At 38.2% G+C, this 21,665-nt stretch overlaps 1 protein-coding gene across 1 annotated transcript in view; it reads right to left on the bottom strand.

The window, feature by feature from the left end:
- Positions 1–1,169: 1,169 nt before the first annotated feature.
- Positions 1,170–21,665, bottom strand: part of LOC143030934 (uncharacterized) — a 56,404-nt gene continuing 35,908 nt past the window's right edge. Inside the window, exons 3-4 of the mRNA XM_076194214.1 lie at positions 9,401–11,029; positions 1,170–2,343 (exon numbers count right to left, since the gene is read on the bottom strand). Coding sequence (XP_076050329.1) covers positions 1,556–2,343; positions 9,401–11,029 — 2,417 coding nt within the window. The 3' untranslated portion in view covers positions 1,170–1,555. The remainder of the gene's footprint in view (positions 2,344–9,400; positions 11,030–21,665) is intronic.

The raw sequence follows: 21,665 nt of genomic DNA on the forward strand, positions 1-21,665 counted from the left end.
GGTAGATTGAGCTTTATAGTGTCACACGGTTCATAATGCTTGGTGTGTAGGAGCTTTAATAGCTCTTCCAGCTGATTTCACCTTCAACCACCCTGCTACATACTCAGTCCCTTATGGATTTCTGTTTATGCTGTACTAAAGTTGTCATACATCTTTGATTAACCAGGGGGATAATTCACATGGGGATAATTCAACAGCATATAAGGGCTCTTTGACCTTTCCCAGACATTGAAACGGACTTTGTTCATGTCACGTAGATAGTGTTTAATTAAACATTAACGAAGGCGCCAAGTGAGGGGGATTGCTAAGCTGTTCGGTTGCGAAGTAGGGGTTCATTCCACGAATAACGTTACGCTGGGTTTCTACGGGCTTCACCAGCGTCGACGGTTGATAGTTCGTTTGAGTTCAAATGACTTGGGTCACAATGTTTTGATTTTCATACCTCCACATTTAAAATTATATTTCCATTATATATAGCAAAGATAAATAAAATAAGAGATTGTAAATCCATACGAATGTTAGACACACTGTTGAAATGTTCTTAGAGAAGTCTAGATTTCTGTAAGCGAAATCATATTCTAGTTATTCAAATGGAGGTTGAGGGTAAGGTGTCGGAGGAAAAATAGCCGAGAATGATAACTCCTTTACTTATTTGAGACTTTCCGAGGGGGGGGGGGAATGGGAAGATCACACCGGCTGCTATTTGGAGGATTTGAGTTCCGCGTCACCAGAAGCCAGTTCGAATTCATTACGCCAGCCGCAATACTATAGCATTTTATCTATTTGTATAAGAAAGATGATATAATTCTTACCTTGGAGCTCAAAGGGAAACTCAGACGTTATTTCGTCCAGTCTATTGTAACATTTGTTTCTTTCTAAAGAACACTTTCTCAGTCTTACGAATACAGGCTTAGGCATAGGCTTACAGTCACTAGAAGGACGTGGAGTGTGTGGTCTGCATCACCCTTGTTAACCCATTAAACTCTGATGATAAGATTCTTGTCATTTGGTCAAATAAAACAAAAAATCATAAAACACCAAAATGTTTGATCAAACACCAGAAAAATATGACGTCAGTCCTCCTCGCTTCGCTCGCGAGCGAAGCGAGGACTGACGTCATATTTTTCTGGTGTTTGATCAAACATTTTGGTGTTTTATGATTTTTTGTTTTATTTGACCAAATGACAAGAATCTTATCATCAGAGTTTAATGGGTTAACAAGGGTGATGCAGACAAGGTCACCGTATAAAGACAACAGGGCAGGACTCGCAGTAATGGATTTAGATTGGACCAATTTTGATTCAAGAAAGAAATATGCAAGAATTGTTATACCAATAGAGTAGTTAACGAATAGAATAGACTTAGTCATGTATTGAGCGCTGAAACTATAGGTTGTTTAAAAATATTATACAACTTTTATGGACGGGGATGGTTGGTGGTAACGGGCATGGAACTGCCTAGTGTAGGCCTTATGGTCTCTTTCAGTTTCCTTCATGGTTATGTTTATATATATATATATATATATCCTTGCACCTGAAGCCACAACGCATGGCTTTCAGCCCACGAAGCTTTTGACCCCAACAGAAGCAATGACAATATAAGAGACAATCATGACGACCCACATGACAGAAAGGAAATTTTTACACAAGTCGTTCAAACGCTCGGCGCCCTCGTTCCTGCTGGCTCTTCCCGTGCTCCCTGAGTCAGTCTTCCTCGGCATAACCTTGACTATGTTACTCCTTCCGTGTTGCAACTCGGGTTGATGGGAAAGGTTCCTCTTATGCTCGATGAGAATAAGGAAGATCAAATTCAGAAAGACGTAGACGATGGCAAGAAGAAACCAGAGGTCTATGAGCTTGACGTAGGACGTCTTGGGCACGGAGGCACTGACTTGGCTGAAGAGGGACGAGAGCACCAGGAGAACCGTCAACGACACCATGATACGATTCTGGAAGTCGTCCAGCCGGTAACGGAAAGTCAGGAGGTTGATGACGATCAGGAGCGTGGTGGGGATGAAGGTGCTGCTGATGTAGTACTGGTAGAGGTTCCTGAGTACCAGGGTGACCTTGATACAGCTGAAGAGTCCAACGGACGAGTTCGTTGCTTTCAGGTCCATCACTTCGTATTCCAGCAAGCGGCGCGATCCTTTGTAAGCTATCCCAGCCTCATCTCCGTCCTTGAGCCTGAGCACAGCGTGCGAGGACGTTACAGACTCGAGTTTGAAGACCATGGTGCAAGTCTGTAAGTCGAAGGGATAGTCCACGAAGTCGTAACGGCAGGTGAAGACGGCCGAAGTCTCGAGGGATAAGGCCAACCGGTTGAGGGAACCGTCGTAGTAGTAGTCTGCAATAAACAGAACATGTCAGAGAGAGGAAATACCAGAGAAAGGACACCTGTTCCTCGGGGGTAGAGGGAGGGGGTATGCGTGAGGTAGATATAGAAAGATAAAAATATTCTAATTACTTCGAGAAAAAAAAACATCCCAAGTATATCCGATCATACTGATATAACTCCAAAGAGACACGCTATTTCCTATCATAGAAAACCCCCTGACCATGTGCAGACACCCCAAAACACACTCATTCCATTCACAGATTCCTTTATCGCTTGTAAATCTACTAACCCATTCTCAGTGGTACATTTTTCCCTTAACAAATGCCAGTCTATTTCATTCAGCTCGAGAACAAAACTTTTCCAGGAGTGTGAGGACAATTTTTAACTTGAACCCATTCAACTCCGATGACAAGATGTCTTGTCATTTGGTCAAATAAAACAAAAAATCATAAAACACCAAAATGTTTGATCAAACACCAGAAAAATATGACGTCAGTCCTCGCTTCGCTGCGAGCGAAGCGAGGACTGACGTCATATTTTTCTGGTGTTTGATCAAACATTTTGGTGTTTTATGATTTTTTGTTTTATTTGACCAAATGACAAGACATCTTGTCATCGGAGTTGAATGGGTTACTTTCCAGCTGCCGCATTCGACTCCTATTTTCATTCTGTCAACAATTGGATCAGGTGAGGAGCCTGCCCCAGGAGGCGTGCGCCTTTGCCGTATTTCTTTTTTTTTCCTGACAATGATCTTGATTTTTTTGCCATTAATTCCCGATTGTAATAAACGATCCTGTTAAAAAAAAAAAAAAAAACGATTTTATTGTAGTCGAATAATTTTTGGTCGATGTGAAGTTTTGGGGGATTCGTATGTCGGCTGTACCTGTGTGTGAGCGGTTTGTTTTGTGCTGGCCCGCAAGTGATTTTTTTTTCACGTGTAGCATTGCGTGGTGTGGTGCGCACGTGTACGTATAGCAAGGTGATGACTGGGGTAGATTTGATTTTGGCCGAATTATATCGATAGCAACATCAACGGAAACAGCTTGCACTCAGCCTAGCCCCCCCCCCCCCCCCGGCCAATGTATTTTTATTTTTTTTTTTTTTTTTTTTTTTTTTTTTTTTTACCGTCATCCCTGCCATACACTTGGACTATTGGAGCAAGTAACAATGATTGCTGGTATTCAGAGAGAAGAGTGGACTTCGAACCCACACCTAAGTGAATGCGAGGCTAACACACACCAGCATCAAAGGAGCAAATGAAGTTTATTGCTTGAGAATGGGGCTACATGTTATTAATATCATATTGCGCTGCAGAAGCAGACGGCATTCATCATTACCCTTTGGCCTGGAATGATTTACAGTTTCGCATTAATTGGTGCCATTGTTATGCAAGGACAAACTGGGTCTTTGATAATAAATTTAATGGATTTCTTGGGTCCGAGAGGCGGTTTGCGTGGTGCATCGGAATGGTGGCAGGGCTGCCAACCCTTCCGAATGTTTGTGTAAGTATCCATGTTACAATAATTCCGAGGTCCTCAGGTTAACCCATTAAACTCCGATGACAAGATTCTTGTCATTTGGTCAAATAAAACAAAAAATCATAAAACACCAAAATGTTTGATCAAACACCAGAAAAATATGACGTCAGTCCTCCCTCCACACTGTCCGGGTCGGAAGCAATGCAGTAAGACACAGCACACCCACAGCAGGGCCTTGACCAGTAGGTTGATCACATACTGAGATAGCATATCAGTTCATAAACGCCTATTCGTGGAATCTGCCGTACCACAATAATGGAAATTAAATGCGTTGACTTTCCTTTGTTCAATACAGGTGGTGGGGGCAGTACCGGCTTCCCTTGTTGATGTCAGCGACTTGAACTTGCTTTGCTGGGATATTCTTATATTCCACGTATTGAATTAGTCAAGATTATCAACTATTTATTTCTTAATAGGAAAGAGATCGAAAAAGACTTAAAAGGGTGGAATGAGTGTTTTATAAAGAAATTCGTAAAAATGAACATAGCAGAAGAGATGAAGATTTCAACATCACCTTAGGAAATATGATGGCAAAGAATACAAACATCTTTAGACATAATATTAGAAGTATAATTACCGGGGATGGTGGAAGTAGGAAGGATATTCCAGAAAGAATAATCAACTTGGTGCAAATGTTGGAGCTCTCTGACCAATAATAAGGGGAAAACATGTTCCTATAGAAGTGAAAAGGAATATTTTCAATACTGTCTTGACACCTACCCTAACACATGGTTCAGAGAGCTGGGTGATGACAAACGTAGACAGGAGCAGGATTCAAGCAGCGGAAATGAGACCACTGAGAGCCATGGTTGGAAACACGAGGATAGATAGGGTAAATAATAAAGATATAAGAAAAAAATTGGTGTCTGCTCCATGCTATGCAAATTAGGGTAAGTGGGTCGAGGCGATGAATAGCTTTGTGATTGAGGTTTCGGTGGGCTGGAAGGAAATGGGGGTTGCATTTGAGGTTCTGTTGATTCAGTTGAGTTTGGAGTGTGTGATTGGGCTGTGGGTTTTAACCCATTAAACTCCGATGACAAGATTCTTGTCATTTGGTCAAATAAAACAAAAAATCATAAAACACCAAAATGTTTGATCAAACACCAGAAAAATATGACGTCAGTCCTCGCTTCGCTCGCGAGCGAGCGAAGCGAGGACTAACGTCATATTTTTCTGGTGTTTGATCAAACATTTTGGTGTTTTATGATTTTTTGTTTTATTTGACCAAATGACAAGAATCTTGTCATCGGAGTTTAATGGGTTAATAACACTGGTGAGGGGGTTGTAGTAGTTTGTACACGGCATTCTTGCACTATGTGCGTGATCTCTCTTGGTATAGCTCTGCACTGGTCTTTGAATTCGTCATACACTCTCATGGAATATATCTTTGATATGAACTCATTGTTGGTAGGTTTCAGGATCAAGAATCTTGGATAGTCCAAGTCAAGTCCCCCTTCACTTGGTATGGATCAAGTTGGTTAGCAGTATGTATGGTTGGGATGCAATGTCTCTTCAGGATCGGGGTCGTAGTTATTGATTGCAGCACTTGGATCTACTGATAACGCCGATGGTGGGGGTTATTACCCTTTGCAGATAGGGTGAATAGTTACTCTGGTGTTACCATTGTAGATTGTTCTTGAGTAGATTGTTCTTGAGTAGATTGTTCTTGAGCGGGGCGGGAGTGCAACAGTGGGACTTTGGTTTACGGAAGGTTTTCGCTCCCTCGTTGTTTTGTTATCATTGTCAGTATATTCACAGCGTTACGGGTGGTCATAGGGTACGCGTACCAATGGAGACGCACTTGTCCTATGCAGACGCATTTGACAAAAAAAAAAAAAAAAAAAACTCTACCTGTAGGTATATCTAGCAAATTCATCTCTTAACCCATTAAACTCCGATGACAAGATTCTTGTCATTTGGTCAAATAAAACAAAAAATCATAAAACACCAAAATGTTTGATCAAACACCAGAAAAATATGACGTCAGTCCTCGCTTCGCTCGCTCGCGAGCGAAGCGAGGACTGGCGTCATATTTTTCTGGTGTTTGATCAAACATTTTGGTGTTTTATGATTTTTTGTTTTATTTGACCAAATGACAAGAATCTTGTCATCGGAGTTTAATGGGTTAAATGGCTCACTGATCAGTCGTGTAGGATGTTACCGAGGTGTGACACCTCCCCATCCTTACACATGACAACTATTGGGTCTATATCGCCTACTGTGTGGACTGTGACTGTCCCCATCGTTACGCACAATCAACGGAAGACTTATGACTATTATTTAGAAGAAAAAGGAAGGTATTATTGGTGGGAGAGACGGTGGCTGATACACTGGTTGTCTTAGGCACTGTCTTCACTCTAAACAACTCCCTGGTGGGAACAAGTCCCGAGGAACACAACGTGGAAGTCGTGGGGCATTAATTACACACACACACACATACACACACACACACACACACACACACACACACACACACACACACAATATGGATGAAGAATTTGAAAGAGAAATGGTTAAAGGAAATTGAGATATTATATGCAACATGATGAAAATAAGAAAAGTGTTAAAAATAAATAAACAGATGAATAAATAAATAGAAATGTGAAAGGCCTCAGGATCCAGTGGGATCTCAAAATGAACATTGAAAGTGCGGAGAACAATCAAAGGACAGACTACATCAATTGAATATGTGTTCATTGAAAGAGGGGTATGTGCCATCGGATTGGATGTCTACGAATGTGGCACCAATATTCAAAGGAGGAAACAGAAAGGTACAGATATCCAAAGTGTGTGAAAATTTGTAGAATGTGGACGGGAGAAACACTGGAAGAGAAAGGAATATTGGCTGACAACCAATTTGAATTCACAGAAGGAAAGTCCTGTGTAACCAACCTGCTAATTTTCTGCTCGAGAATGATTGATGTGCTGCATGAAAGGGTGGTGAGTGAACTGTGTAGACCTAGATTTGAGAAAGATTTTTGACAATGTGAAATATATATCTCTCTTGATGGCGCAATCGGTTAAGGCACTATTACTTGTCACGTGCTAGCGCAGGTTCGAGTCCTTGGCTGTACCACTTTCAATTTCTGCACGATGCCTCCTCGAGTATTTCCATGTTGATGGCTTAGAATTAAATTGAACTGTGTTTGATATATATATATATATATATATATATATACAGTATATATATATATATGGAAATGGAAGGTGCAAAACGTAGGAAGCCTTATAAGGAACACAGTGAAGACTTTAACTAATAGACGTATGGGAACAGTAGTGAGAGATGTAAAAACAGACTTGAGAAAAGTGACTAGTGGAGTACCACTAATGGAATAGACAGCTATGCAAATTTATTTATGCAAGATCATGTAGGAGGTGAAGAACGAGGAGGACTGGAAACTATTACAGCAGTGGTTCCCAAACTGGGGCAAATTTCCCCCTGGAGGGAAATTTGAACCTACCAGGGGGGAAATAATTATACTACCTACGAACTAAAAAAATTCTCAGATGAATTTTCTCATGTCTGAGAGAGAGAGAGAGAGAGAGAGAGAGAGAGAGAGAGAGAGAGAGAGAGAGAGAGAGAGAATGCCTGTTTATCAGTATATATGTACATTTGAAAAATAAATTAGTAAATAGTCACAGTGTGTTTTAACTACTCTTTCCCTCATACACATGAAGGGGGAAATCTGGATGGTTGAACTGGGTGCAGGGGGAAAATGACAGAAAAAAGTTTGGGAACCACTGTATTACAGAAAGATCTAGATAAAATTTATAGGAGTTAAGATTGGATAGTTAACTTTGATACAAAGGAATGTAAAATATTAGAACCGGGGCAAAGAATACAAAATGGGAAAGGAACCTAGGGGTCCTAATCAGGGATGATCTATCGCCAGAAGAGAGACATAAAAAAATAATAATAATAATAATAAAAAATAAAATAAAATTCAAGAGTTGCATTTCATTACATGGAAAAGGACATGATGAAAATCACTCAAAGTCTGATTCATTTCAGACTGGAATACGCAGAGTTGGTTTGGTTACCACATCTGAGGAAATATAAAAGAAAAATGGAGAGGTAACATATGAGGATAGATATGAGGAAAGATTGATTGAAGCTGATGATAATAATGATAATGATAGTAATAATAATGATGATAATGATAATGATAGTAATAATAATAATAATAATAATAATGATAATAATAATGATAATAATAATAATAATGATAATGATAATAATAATAATAATGATAATAATGATAATGATAATAATAATAATAATGATAATAATAATAATAATAATAATAATAATAATAATAATAATAATAATAATAATAATAATAATGATAATAATAATAATAATGATGATAATAATAATAATGATAATAATAAAAAAGTAATGATAATAATAACAATAATGATAATAATAATTATAATAATAATAATTAATAATAATAGTAATAATAATGATAATAATAATAATAATAATTAATAATAATAATAATAATAATAATAATAATAATAATAATAATAATAATAATAATGATAATAATAATAATGAGATAATAATAATAATGATAATAATAATAATGATAATAATAATAATAATAATAATAATAATAATAATAATAATAATAATAATAATAATAATAATAATAATAATAATAATAATAATAATAATAATAATAATAACAACAATAATAATAATGAGATAACAATAATAATAATAATAATAATAATAATAATAACAATAATAATAATAATAATAATAATAATAATAATAATAATAATAATAATAATAATGATAATAATAATATAATAATAATGAGATGATAATGAGATAATAATGAGATAATAATTAAAAATGAAAATAGGACTTTCAACATTAGAAGAGCGAAGAAAGGTGACATAATAATGGTATTTAGATCAGAGAAAGGCATAGACAAGCTGTCATAGTTTAAAAAAAAAAGATGAAATTTGTTAGGTATCATTGCTTTCCACACGAAAGTGTAGACTTATGGAACAAGCTGAATGAAAATGTAATCCCATCCAACACCATAAGCGAATTTAAAGCACAAAGTGGGAAGTGAGAAACCCCTGGTAGAGCATGCCGCTAAGATTATTAACCCATTAAACTCCGATGACAAGATTCTTGTCATTTGGTCAAATAAAACAAAAAATCATAAAACACCAAAATGTTTGATCAAACACCAGAAAAATATGACGTCAGTCCTCGCTTCCCGCGAAGCGAGGACTAACGTCATATTTTTCTGGTGTTTGATCAAACATTTTGGTGTTTTATGATTTTTTGTTTTATTTGACCAAATGACAAGAATCTTGTCATCGGAGTTTAATGGGTTAAGCCGATGTTTGGGTCGCCTCCTCGCCTGGCCAGGGCTGTTGGGAACCAACGCGACAAAGCTCGCAGCAGGTCCCGGGAAACGAACTCATGACCACCTGCCCATACCCTTGTACAACAGCTAAGTAAACACAAACTCACACACGCACATGCGCATACACACATTTACCTTCTCTAGACAGGGCTATATCGTCACCACTAGGTGAGGAGCTCCTGATGACCACGGTCGATCTTCCTCGAGGCGTCACGTCTGCATCTTGCTGACTCCCGTCTTGTTTTTTGATGTTCGGCAGCCAGATCATGTCCTCTGTAGCCCTGGGAATGACATTCAGGAAGCTGTCCTTTTTGAGATTCAAGTACCTCAGCCGATCATCAAACCATTCCAGGTTTTCCTGCACGTTGATGTAGAAGCTTTCGTCTATCAAATCCACTCTCCGGATTCCTTTGACGATGATCTTGACTGAGATAACGACACCCTCGTCCTTGGAGGCTTGAGGAGGCTGAAGGTCCTTGTTGTATCCCTGCGGGAACTCAACGAGTGAGCAATCGTGCTCATCACTCTCATCTTGACAGTCAGGATTCTGGTCACATCTCTGAGTCATGTGAACACAGTGGCCGGAGTCGCACGTAAACCCGCCCTCCGGACAAGTCGTGATGAGAAGATTGACTTGTTCCTTGATATCGCGCCTTCCACACGAGTCACCGCTGATAGTCCATGCATGACGACCCACAGGATAGTCGTCGGCGATTCCCATGTTCATTTCCCCATACAAATCCTTAAGGGCTCCGTCTAGAGAGGATAGTACCCATGTCGAGTTATTCCAATAGATCGTTGAGGTGTAAAACCCCATGAACTGGATTTTCTTGTTTCGATAGCCACTGGCAAAAAACTTAGTGTCGATCTTGGAGGAAGAGCACAGACCACGAACTCGATACTGAAGGCGAGTTTCTATCCGACACATCCCGCAGAACTTTTGGCCGCACGTGTGGTGCCCCCACAACGACTCGAATGGATGCACGTGAAAAATGGCAGGGCAGTTGCGTTCGTTGGAACCACTCCCGTAACCGCCGGCGAAGATGGTGTAGTTGAGGTCTTTCTTGGTGGAGGCATGCAACCACTGCCCTGCATCAACGAAGAAATACGCATTGATCCACACAATAGACCCAGAGGCGTGGAAACACTCTTGGCTGTAGGGTTGCAGCTTCTGGAACACCAAGTCGTTTTCTTCGTCGTTCAGAGGAAGCGTGAGATCAGCACGAAACTTTTGGCAGTGGGTCTGGGTGTTGGCATAAGACCTTCCCTCAGGAAAGACATAGTCCTCGAACTCATCTTGAACACTGTGTTGGCAAAGTGATTTGCGACTCACGTACTCAATGTCTGTATTTCCTTGGATATCAAACGTTTCGTCTAGATTCTCAAAAGTGATAAGGTACTTCCCCTGGAGCGGCTCGCAGCGTAGAAAGGCACGTATATCCTCGTCGGTGACCAGGTAGTCGAACATGTAAAAGTCGCTCAGTTCCCCATTGAAGCTCTGACGCTTTGAGTACCCGCTGTCTTCGTCATCGTCCTGCTCCTGGCCAAGAACGAGGAAGCCTCCCCCTGGGATGAGGCCGCGTTCTAGTTCTGTCTGGAAGCGGCCCTCCCAGTACTGGTCATTGACGAAGACCCGCCAGAGGAGGTTCTGCAAGTCAACAACGTAGCAGGTGTGACGCCACTGGTGTAGCTGGACTGCCTCAGTCACCAGCCCTTGCAGCTGATTCCCAAACGACCATATCTCGTTCGATGACTCCGTGAGACCTGTGGCAGTGCAAACAAATGTCAATTGGGCAGGCACTGTTGGAAGAATAGGGGCACACAAAAAAAAAGTATGTGTCGTTTGTGTATCGAACATGGTTCTTGTTAAATTGAATAGCCGCTGACGTTCTGACGATCTGTGTAGCTGATCGCTCAAAATTGCGGAAGACCTTTTTTTCCTCATTGTTCAATGTGGAACAGAAGTTTCCGATATTCATCTGGGAAACACCAGAAAAATATGACGTCAGTCCTCGCTTCGCTCGCGAGCGAAGCGAGGACTGACGTCATATTTTTCTGGTGTTTCCCAGATGAATATCGGAAACTTCTGTTCCACATTGAACAATGAGGAAAAAAAGGTCTTCCGCAATTTTGAGCGATCAGCTACACAGATCGTCAGAACGTCAGCGGCTATTCAATTTAACAAGAATTGTATCAGAGAGAAGATTATTCCAAGAACATGGTTCTTAATTCCTGGTTTGTAGTATGTGTATATGCATACATATGATTGTATATCTGTGTGGATAAAAGAGGGTAATTGGGTGGTTGGTAATATCGGGCATGTAGGTCGCTACATCAGACCACCAAGTGTATTGCAACCTAAAAAGATAATGCTTGCGCAACCATCCGTTTGCTTTCGGGCGTGGGAAGCGAGAATGGAGTAACCAGTGATGGTATCATGGTGCAATAGTGTTTGAAAGAACATAAGAATGGAGGAGACTATATGACTTACACTAGGCACTTCCATGCCCTTTACCACCTTCCATTCTTATCCATAAAGCTATCTAATCTTCTCTTAAAACAAACAAATGCTTCGACGCTCACTACATTGCCCCTACACACTGTCAATCATGATTGCACAATATTCGTGATTGCGCAAGCATATCCTGTGTGAGTGGGTGTGATTGAATGTTTGCGCAGATGATTGAGGAATTTCCAACACGGTTTGATTTTGTAAGCTCAAGCATAGTAGTTACACCATCATGAGTGATAGTTAGTGGCGATGATTGCGCCAACAGCTCAGTCTTTCCTTTGTAACCATGGCGAGCACACAGGACACTCAGGAATTTTGGAGGGAGTTCATCCAACTCCACAAACTCCAAGAGGTAAGTAATGATTGCTCAATCTTACTGATAGTGTGTGGCCCAAACACTGTTTGCACAATCTCGATGACTGTGCAATCATGATTGACAGTGTATAGGGGCCTTTAGGAGGTATGAAAAGTCCATTTTGGATCACCCCACGAATCACTTGTGACATCAATGAGACTTTTTTTTTTTTTTTTTTTTTTTTTTCTTTTTTTAAGAATAAAAAGGGCACTTTGTCAGACGAATTACTTAAATACCATAAGAGGACAGAGTTTTTATCATTAGGACGTTTCGCTTCTTACAGCTTTATTAAGCACTTGATAAAGCTAAGCGAAACATCGTACCAATAAAAACTCCCTCATGGTGTTTCTTTTCATACACTTGTCGACAAGTGCCAATTACATACGAATTACTTTGCCACCCGTTGGGAAAAATTTTGGGGTAATGATTCTTAACTTATGTACTGCTGTTCCTTTGACTCCTGGAGACCAAGTCAACAAATCCCGTTGGGGTCCTAGGATTTAATTCAGCTTAGGGCAACTTTTAGAATGTGCGGAACTAACTAGCTACCTCTAATATTCAGTTACTAGCTACTGGAATGAACTGGACATCCGTAAAAGGATTTCGTTTTGATACCATGAGTGGATTTTCTTCGGCCAAGGACGTTGGATGTCATATTATGTTTTGCTGTTTTCTGGATGTCATTTCCTAAATGGATAATGTCGTCTACTGTTTCTAGGTTTTGGATCAATGACCTCTACGGAAAACTAATTGAACACCTTTGGACAAGTCATTGACCCATAGGAGTAGTAGGAAATCTCAGACTTATGTTTCGCTGTTTGCAGGAGGTAATTTCCTCAATGGATAATATTGTCGGGCAACCACTAAGTGTTTCTAGTTTTTGGGTCAAGAGGACTTCCTAAGAAAACAAAGTGGACATCAAGGGAGTCTTTAGATGAGTCATTAAACCATTAAACTCCGATGACAAGATTCTTGTCATTTGGTCAAATAAAACAAAAAATCATAAAACACCAAAATGTTTGATCAAACACCAGAAAAATATGACGTCAGTCCTCGCTTCGCTCGCGAGCGAAGCGAGGACTGATGACATACTTTTCTGGTGTTTGATCAAACATTTTGGTGTTTTATGATTTTTTGTTTTATTTGACCAAATGACAAGAATCTTGTCATCGGAGTTTAATGGGTTAAACCATAGAAGTGGTAGGAAAGCAACGGGTTGAATAATACGTAACGGCAAAATCTTAACCTGACGACCTGTATTAGTAGCACATTTTTCCCCCCTCGGAGACTAGGGGAGTGAACGTCGCTATTATACTTATACTTTGGTTAACCCTTCATGTACCAAAAGGAATTTATCCTTTTATTCCAGCAACCGCGAAGGTTAATTTATTTAGCTGTGCGTGACCATTTCGTCGTGGAAGAAGCGTAAAGTTTAGGTACGCGGCACCAGAGCCACATTGAATACACCCCTCCCCCTACTTAAATACGGTGACGTGATACACACACACACACACACACACACACACACACACACACACACACACACACACACACACACACACACACACACACACACACACACACACACACACACACACACACACACACACCCGCTCGGTGGCGGATTGGTAAAGCACTGGCCTCACAAGCCAGAGAACCAGGGTTCGATTCTCCGGTCGGGCGGAGATAAGTTGGGTTTGTCTCCTTTCACGTGTAGCCCCTGTTCACCTAGCAGCGAGTAGGTACGGGACGTTAGTCAAGGAGTTGTGACCTTGCATTCCCGGTGTGTGGAGTGTGAGTAGTCTCAGACCTACCCAGAGATCTGCTAATAATGAGCTCTGAGCTCACTGCCGTAGGGTGGTGTCTGGCTGTCTCGAAAAGAGGCTGCAGCAGATCCGAGGTGAATACACACACACACACACACACACACACACACATATATATATATATATATATATATATATATATATATATACATATATGTGTATGTATGTATGTATTTATGTGCGTGTGTGCGTGTATGTTCTAAACTAGATTTTTTTTTATCCAGCTGAGGGTTAAACACGGGTCATAACGAGATCTCGTTCGAGAATATTTTATCCCGTACCCAGGACTTGGCTCAATCATGTTGTCTATCATTGGTCAAAACAATGGTCTATAAGGCACGACACGGTATATAGGATTTTTTTTTTCCACGTCAGACGATTCCGAGAATCCGGAGCTGTGTTTACCTTGATCTGATTTACAAACCTATATGTACAAAATTTCTACACTCGCTATCATTTCCACGTAATTGTTGACCGATTAGTTGACTTGGTTTACATATGCATACATACAAAAAATCGCGATTTATGCTCATCAACATAATTGCTGGCAATTTAATTAATTTAGTTTGCAAATTCATTTCACAAACGTCGTGTTTATACTTTCTGCCATGTCGAAACTATTGCTGTTCACTTAGTTAACTCGGTTTACAAATCCACATAAACAAAAGTCGAATATTATGCTCTTTACTATGTCGACATTATTGTTGGCCATTTAACCGCACGTACAAAATAATGTCGTGGATCATGCTCTATATCATATCGACATCATTGTTTGTTATCTAAATGGTATTGTCCACAAAAAAAAACCACATATACTATAGTTCTGGTTTATGCTCTATATTCAGTCAATATTATTGCAGGCAAAATATTGAAATGACCTGGATTATAAAACCATATACACATGTTTGTTGTCATGTTGACATTGTTGACCATTGACGCATTCACAAATCAACAAGTGCATGAGGCGAGGCGCCAATGGGTATGGAAGCCCTATGGATAGGAGAAAACAATCGACCAGAGGAAGTAGAAAGTTTGAAATATCTTGGAACAATGGTCACAAACGAAAATAATATTAAGGGCGAAATATCGATCAGATTACCAGCAACAAATCGATTAATTTCAGTCTAATGACAACAATATATGTATATATATATATATATATATATATATATATAAAAATATATTGGTGTGTCTATATATATATTGGTATATATGTTTTTATATATATATATATATATATATATATCTATATATATATGTATATATATATATATATATATATATATATATATATATATATATATATATATATATATATATCCAAAGCCACTATAATACGTATCTGTAAATCTATAACCAGGCCTATTACACTTTATATACTTGGAAATTGGAGTTTGACAAAACGGCAAGAAAAAAAATGTTAGGAGAATTACAGCGTTCGATTCAGTAAAGAATTAAGTAGCTGGATATGAAGCTGGATAAGAAGACACAATAAGCTGAGAGAGATAATGGAGCAGAAGATAACGTACATAACTTTTAAAAAAGCAAAATAAAAGTGAGATGGCCACGGAAGCTGGAAAAAAAATCACAAATAGTGAGGATGGGAGTAGTTCAGGGAAAAAAATTGAAAAATTGTCACCATCCAATAAATAGATAAATAAATAGATGAATAAATAAAACATCGAAATGAATAGATAAGTCAATAAATAACGAAAGATATAATAGACAATAAATATATGAGTAAATATATAGAAAAACAGATAAGTCAATAGATAAATGTATAATCAAATAAATAATTGAATAAATGAAAGAATTGATAAACGAATAAATGATAGTATAGATCAAATGAATGAATAGATATACAGACATATAAACACGAATACAAATGCAAGATAAGAGTAAATGAATAATCAAATTAATAATAATATATAACGAATAATACATGATAAATAATGAATATATAGGGAAATGAATGCAGAAATAAACAATAAACGAATAAGTGAAACAAATTGATAAGGTAAGGAATGCATAAACTAGTGAATAATAAACAAATTAATTAATAAATGGGTAAATAAACAAATGGATACAGACAACAGGGACCAAGTTAAATTTTCACACTCGCAAGTCTATACTTGCTTCGTTTTTTTTTGTTTTTTTTCATGAAATCGACTGGTAGCAGTTGAAAAGTAACCCCAGTAAAAATGGGATCATTCAAACTAGGCTACACTTGCCCAACTACCAAGGAAAGAAGATATATCTATATATAAAATGTTATTCATAGATGCAAGTGCTCCGTGATGCGTTGGTAGCATAACTATCTGCCACGTAAGAAACATGAATTCAAATCCCACCAAGCATTAACGATCATTTGTTAATTTCAGTTATTTTAAACATTGTTACCATTACTAACCATCACCTACCACGCACGTGATCCACATGCTTGCAACATAGCGAGACTCCCCTCTAGCTTACCTTGCTTTGCCAGAACACACATCTAACGCAGCAGAAATCAGACAAAACAGGACATCGCCACGGACATGCCAAATGCCACCAGACTAACCCATTAAAAACCCTTAATTATAACTGCCCCTTATCATATTACCCATAAACTAACATATAATTAACATACCTAACAACACCCACCAACTATACGACTAACCCTCATATATAAAACTGACCCCAATGTATAGAATAGCGAGACTAACGCCTTTACTTGCAACAACCCACTAACCTCCTATATCAACCTACGACACCATGTCACGAACGCCAGAGCAAGAGCCTACCAGCCAGAGGGGCGGGGGGCTGAGCAGTGTGATAAGACTGCTAGCTAAGTGTGCCCTAGGTCAAGGCCTGGCACTTACTGTATCTTGCCCACAGGGCCCATTTGTGGTTTGTTGTTATTCCTCCCCCATTAAACTCCGATGACAAGATTCTTGTCATTTGGTCAAATAAAACAAAAAATCATAAAACACCAAAATGTTTGATCAAACACCAGAAAAATATGACGTCAGTTCTCGCTTCGCTCGCTCGCGAGCGAAGCGAGGACTGACGTCATATTTTTCTGGTGTTTGATCAAACATTTTGGTGTTTTATGATTTTTTGTTTTATTTGACCAAATGACAAGAATCTTGTCATCGGAGTTTAATGGGTTGATAAATAGAAGAAAATCCCCGTTTTGGAGTTTATCTCGCCCGCATTAAAGTCCATCTTATGTGACCACAACCATTATCGGTTACAATATTTCTATAAAATAATACGTAAGTGTAATATTCTAATGTCGTAGGTCATTGTTGACAATGAGTCAGTAGACTTATGCTGACTTTATGAGATGACTAAACGCTTCACCGCTTTGAAATCACGCCAACGGAAATATCCTGACATTTGCAGTGCGGACTAGTGCTTGGCGGGATCCGAGTATTGGACCCGAATCTTACGGATCCGAGGAGAGCTGACGAATCCATTCTCTGAGACGAATATTCACACGATTATTCAGGATTTCCCCTCCTTTTGCTTCGATAATCTATATGAACCTTATTTGTACTGTCCATCATATTTATGACGAACTCGATTTTACCATGAGAAGAAAAAAAAATGTTTTAGTTATACGTATGCAAAATATCTTGGCTAGCGACTTATAGCAGAATTTAGTGTTACCATGATAATAATAATAATAATAATGATAAATATTAACCAAATATAAAAACAATAAATGTACTTATCCTCAGCCACTGTAACTAACGGAAAAATTAAATCATAGGAGCGGTAGGTTCAATTGATGTAGCATAAATCAGGTGTAACAGAAAATATGTAAGAATTTACATTCCTCATATTAAGTAGAGATTAATCTTCATACATAAAGTAATGCAACGCATCTCTGATCTATTCTTGGCAACAGAATAATCAAGAGGCTGCATATTCACTTGTATCAAGTTACTGTATTTTTCTTTCTTTTTAGTAGACCGAACCTACGTGTTAATTATCTATTTCCTCAATTGCACATTGCCATAATACCTCAACAGAATGACAGACGAATAATAAATCTGACTAGATATCGCAAAGACGGAAGTCGCTTGAAATTACGGGGCAGAGCACTCAAAATACTGTAATTTCATACGATTTAAGAACATGCACCAAATTGTGCTACATCGAGGTTCACGCTGTGTGGGTGGAATTTTATTTTATTGTTCGATTCATTTTGATTTATTTTATTCTAACATATTTCATCATCATCATCATTAGTAGTAGTAGTAGTAGTATCATTATTATTATCACCATGGATTTCCTGTGTCTTGCTGTATTGGTTCTGACCTAAGGCAGTAGGTGGAATACAGGAATGACCATCCATGAGTAGCCAATATGAAAGGGAGGAAAGGGTGGTGGATGGGAGTGGGTAGCCTATATGCCTTTTGACCGGTTATCTCTCTAGTAAAGGGAAAAAGCCCTTGGTATATAGATAGTATAGATTATTATTATTATTAATATTATTATTATCATTATTATTATTGTTGTTATTTTCATTATTATTATTATTATTATTATTATTATTATTATTATTATTATTATTATTATTATTATTATTATTATTATTATTATTATTATTATTATTACTATTATTATTATTACTATTATTATTATTATTACTACTATTATTATTATTACTATTATTATTATTATTATTATTACTATTATAATTATTATTTTCTTCGTGACAAGGATCCCTTAATTTTCTTGGTGTTGGAACTCAAACGTCTCAGGCTGGTAAACCCTTCCGCACACAGCATTGTTGGAATTCATAGGCAAAGCATTGCAAGCCGGAAGTTCAAAACATCCATAGACGCCCTTCTTTGCCAAGAAAAACAAATCATAGAGGATAAAGAAGTACTACATAAAATATGGATGAATAGTGAAAACATAAGAAAACAAAATCTACAATAAAATATCAAGGAAAAACAAGAATACTTAAGAAACTGCCGACATAAAGATGTACATCTACATCTGCCGTTTCCCAATAGCTCGCCTTGGCGAGGAACAAAGGGAGTCTTAGAAACCCCAGGCACAGAACGTGTAATTTTATCTCAGCTCACATCAGCATGAAATACTACTCCAGTACTTCTTTCAGAATGTTTTGTATTGGTTTTAGTTATAGGATATAAAAAAATTGTTGTACTAGTCATTCTAAAAGTATAAATAATTTATCACTTCAAGAAAACTACCTACTTTAAATTAAATTAAGCACCAATGATTAGTGTTTCCTGGACGGAAATATAAACGTGTAAATGTTTATCTGGTACAACAGAACAACAGTGAAAATAAAGAAATATTCTATTTATGTTGGTACCCTAATACCTGTAGTTATACTCGTATACAATTGATACCCCGTGCTGGGATATTGATTGCATGATATCATGCAGCCAATGCTTTGGTGACTATTTTGGAGCCTACCGACTGACTGGAGCTATCATTTGTCTATGTTAGAGTAAATCTCGACTCAGAAAAAATTGTGCTACTTTTGTACCTCTACTGTCCTTCCTATACGTCGTTCTCTTACAAAGGATTACAAAGGCGGAGCATGCCGACAGGAGACCTTTTGCTTCATAACTAGGTCGGATGCGAAAAAATATATGATAATGATATATAAACAAATTTAATTATAATAATATAAATAGTGATAAATAGACAAGTGCATAAGTATAGTTAAATAGTAAACAAATAGGTAAATAGTCAATAATAATAAATTTATATATAACTAATAATAAATTAAATGCCACCAAATAATACTAAACAAACAGACAAATAATAACAAACAAGACTATAAAGATAACCGAGCAAGTGGATCTGCCCCACATCTTTCATAACTCTAACTTCCTTCCATTTCATTATTTCCTTCCACTAAACCCCCAAATCCACCCTCCCTCCCTCTCCCCCATCTTATCTATCCTGCCCTCTAACTAACAACAAACAAATAAACAATTTTGTAACTTTATCTTTTCTTATTCCCGGGGTTCCCATGGGAGTCTTACTAACTACTCTCTCCACTGAAAATATGAACATTCAGAACCCTTTTTCATCTTCCCTTAGGGTACCATTACATAGTCCATTCATGCCCTATCAATCACCCTTCCGTCCACTACCTTATACTTGCACCTCTTCTTAAACAATGTGTTTGCTATCAACTCCGTTTCTAAACCCACCTCTGACATCATATTTCCAATATGATTGATACTTTGCACCCTTACTCTAGCATTGAGATCCTCCTAAAACTCTCTAAACACTTAAAAAAAAATTCTCTTCTTTTCTCACTACCAGGTCCACATGCACTCCCATCCCAGTTTTACCTTCATCCTTAATAACCTTAAATACACTTCCCTCCATTCCACAATGCGTTTTTCGATCTTATCACTCACCACTCTGCACTACATTCCCAAACTCAAAATTCACCCATCACTTACAACTGAAATTCACTAAACGCTAACATATTAATCTTCCTTCTCTATACAGCCAATCTCTTCCTTTTTACTCTCATCTATACAACAACCATGCATATTCAATGACCCATTTTCTATGCTTCTGGTTGGAGTTCTTCTCCCAGAGTTTCTTATGTTCGCCTTTTAAAACCCATTAAACTCCGATGACAAGATTCTTGTCATTTGGTCAAATAAAACAAAAAATCATAAAACACCAAAATGTTTGATCAAACACCAGAAAAATATGACGTCAGTTCTCGCTTCGCTCGCGAGCGAAGAAACACCAAAAGGTTTGATCAAACAGCACCAGAAAAATATGACGTCAGTCCTCGTTTCGCTCGCGAGCGAAGCGAGGACTGACGTCATACTTTTCTGGTGTTTGATCAAACATTTTGGTGTTTTATGATTTTTTGTTTTATTTGACCAAATGACAAGAATCTTGTCATTGGAGTTTAATGGGAAAAGTGGAAGGAGGAATAGATGCGAGGCAAAGAGGTGATGAGAGTTAACAAGTTGAATGAAAAGAAAAAAGATCATTAGAGGGTTAGAGAAGTGTGATGAGAGTTAACAAATTGAATGAAAAGAAAAAAAAAAGATCAGTAGAGGCTTAGAGAAGTGCGGGAAGTGGTAAGGGAGAATGAAAATGAATGTGTTTCAAGGAGGAAGTGACAAGTTGTGCAAAGATGGTGTATGATACGAGGAGGATGGGAGTGAAAGAAGGGTAGTGAGTGGTGTAACGAAGATACAATGGTGGTGGTCGAAGGGAAGAAGCGAGCGTATGTCGATTCGTTGCAAGGTTACACTAGGGAAGCATATGAGAGGTAACAATAAAGAGAAGAATACCGTAAGATGAGGGAGGCAAAGAGGAGAACAGATATTAAATGGGGTAAGAACTTGACAGAATATTTTGGAAAGTATGAAAATATGTTTTGGAAGGAAATGAAGGGAGTGAGGTGGTGACTCAGGTAGAGAGAAAAAGTAAAGGGTGCGGATGGAGAGATGTTAATATGTGCCTAAAGGAGGGAAGTGTGACAGGGGACTGGAAGTATGTCTGTTTTACAAAGGAAAAGAAGACATATGAATGTTTATAGCGAGGTCATTTTGTTGAGTGAAAGACATATGGGAGGGCGTTAATTGAGATTATTTGGAAAAGAACAGAGGGAGTAATTGATGAGGAACAGTATGGACATAGGGAAGGTAGAGGGTGTGTTGACCAAATTTATGTGGTAAGGCCGATTTGTGA

Source organism: Oratosquilla oratoria, chromosome 12 (genome assembly GCF_046742065.1).
Source record: "Oratosquilla oratoria isolate Oo_2021 chromosome 12, ASM4674206v1, whole genome shotgun sequence".
Taxonomy (NCBI): Eukaryota; Metazoa; Arthropoda; class Malacostraca; order Stomatopoda; family Squillidae; genus Oratosquilla; species Oratosquilla oratoria.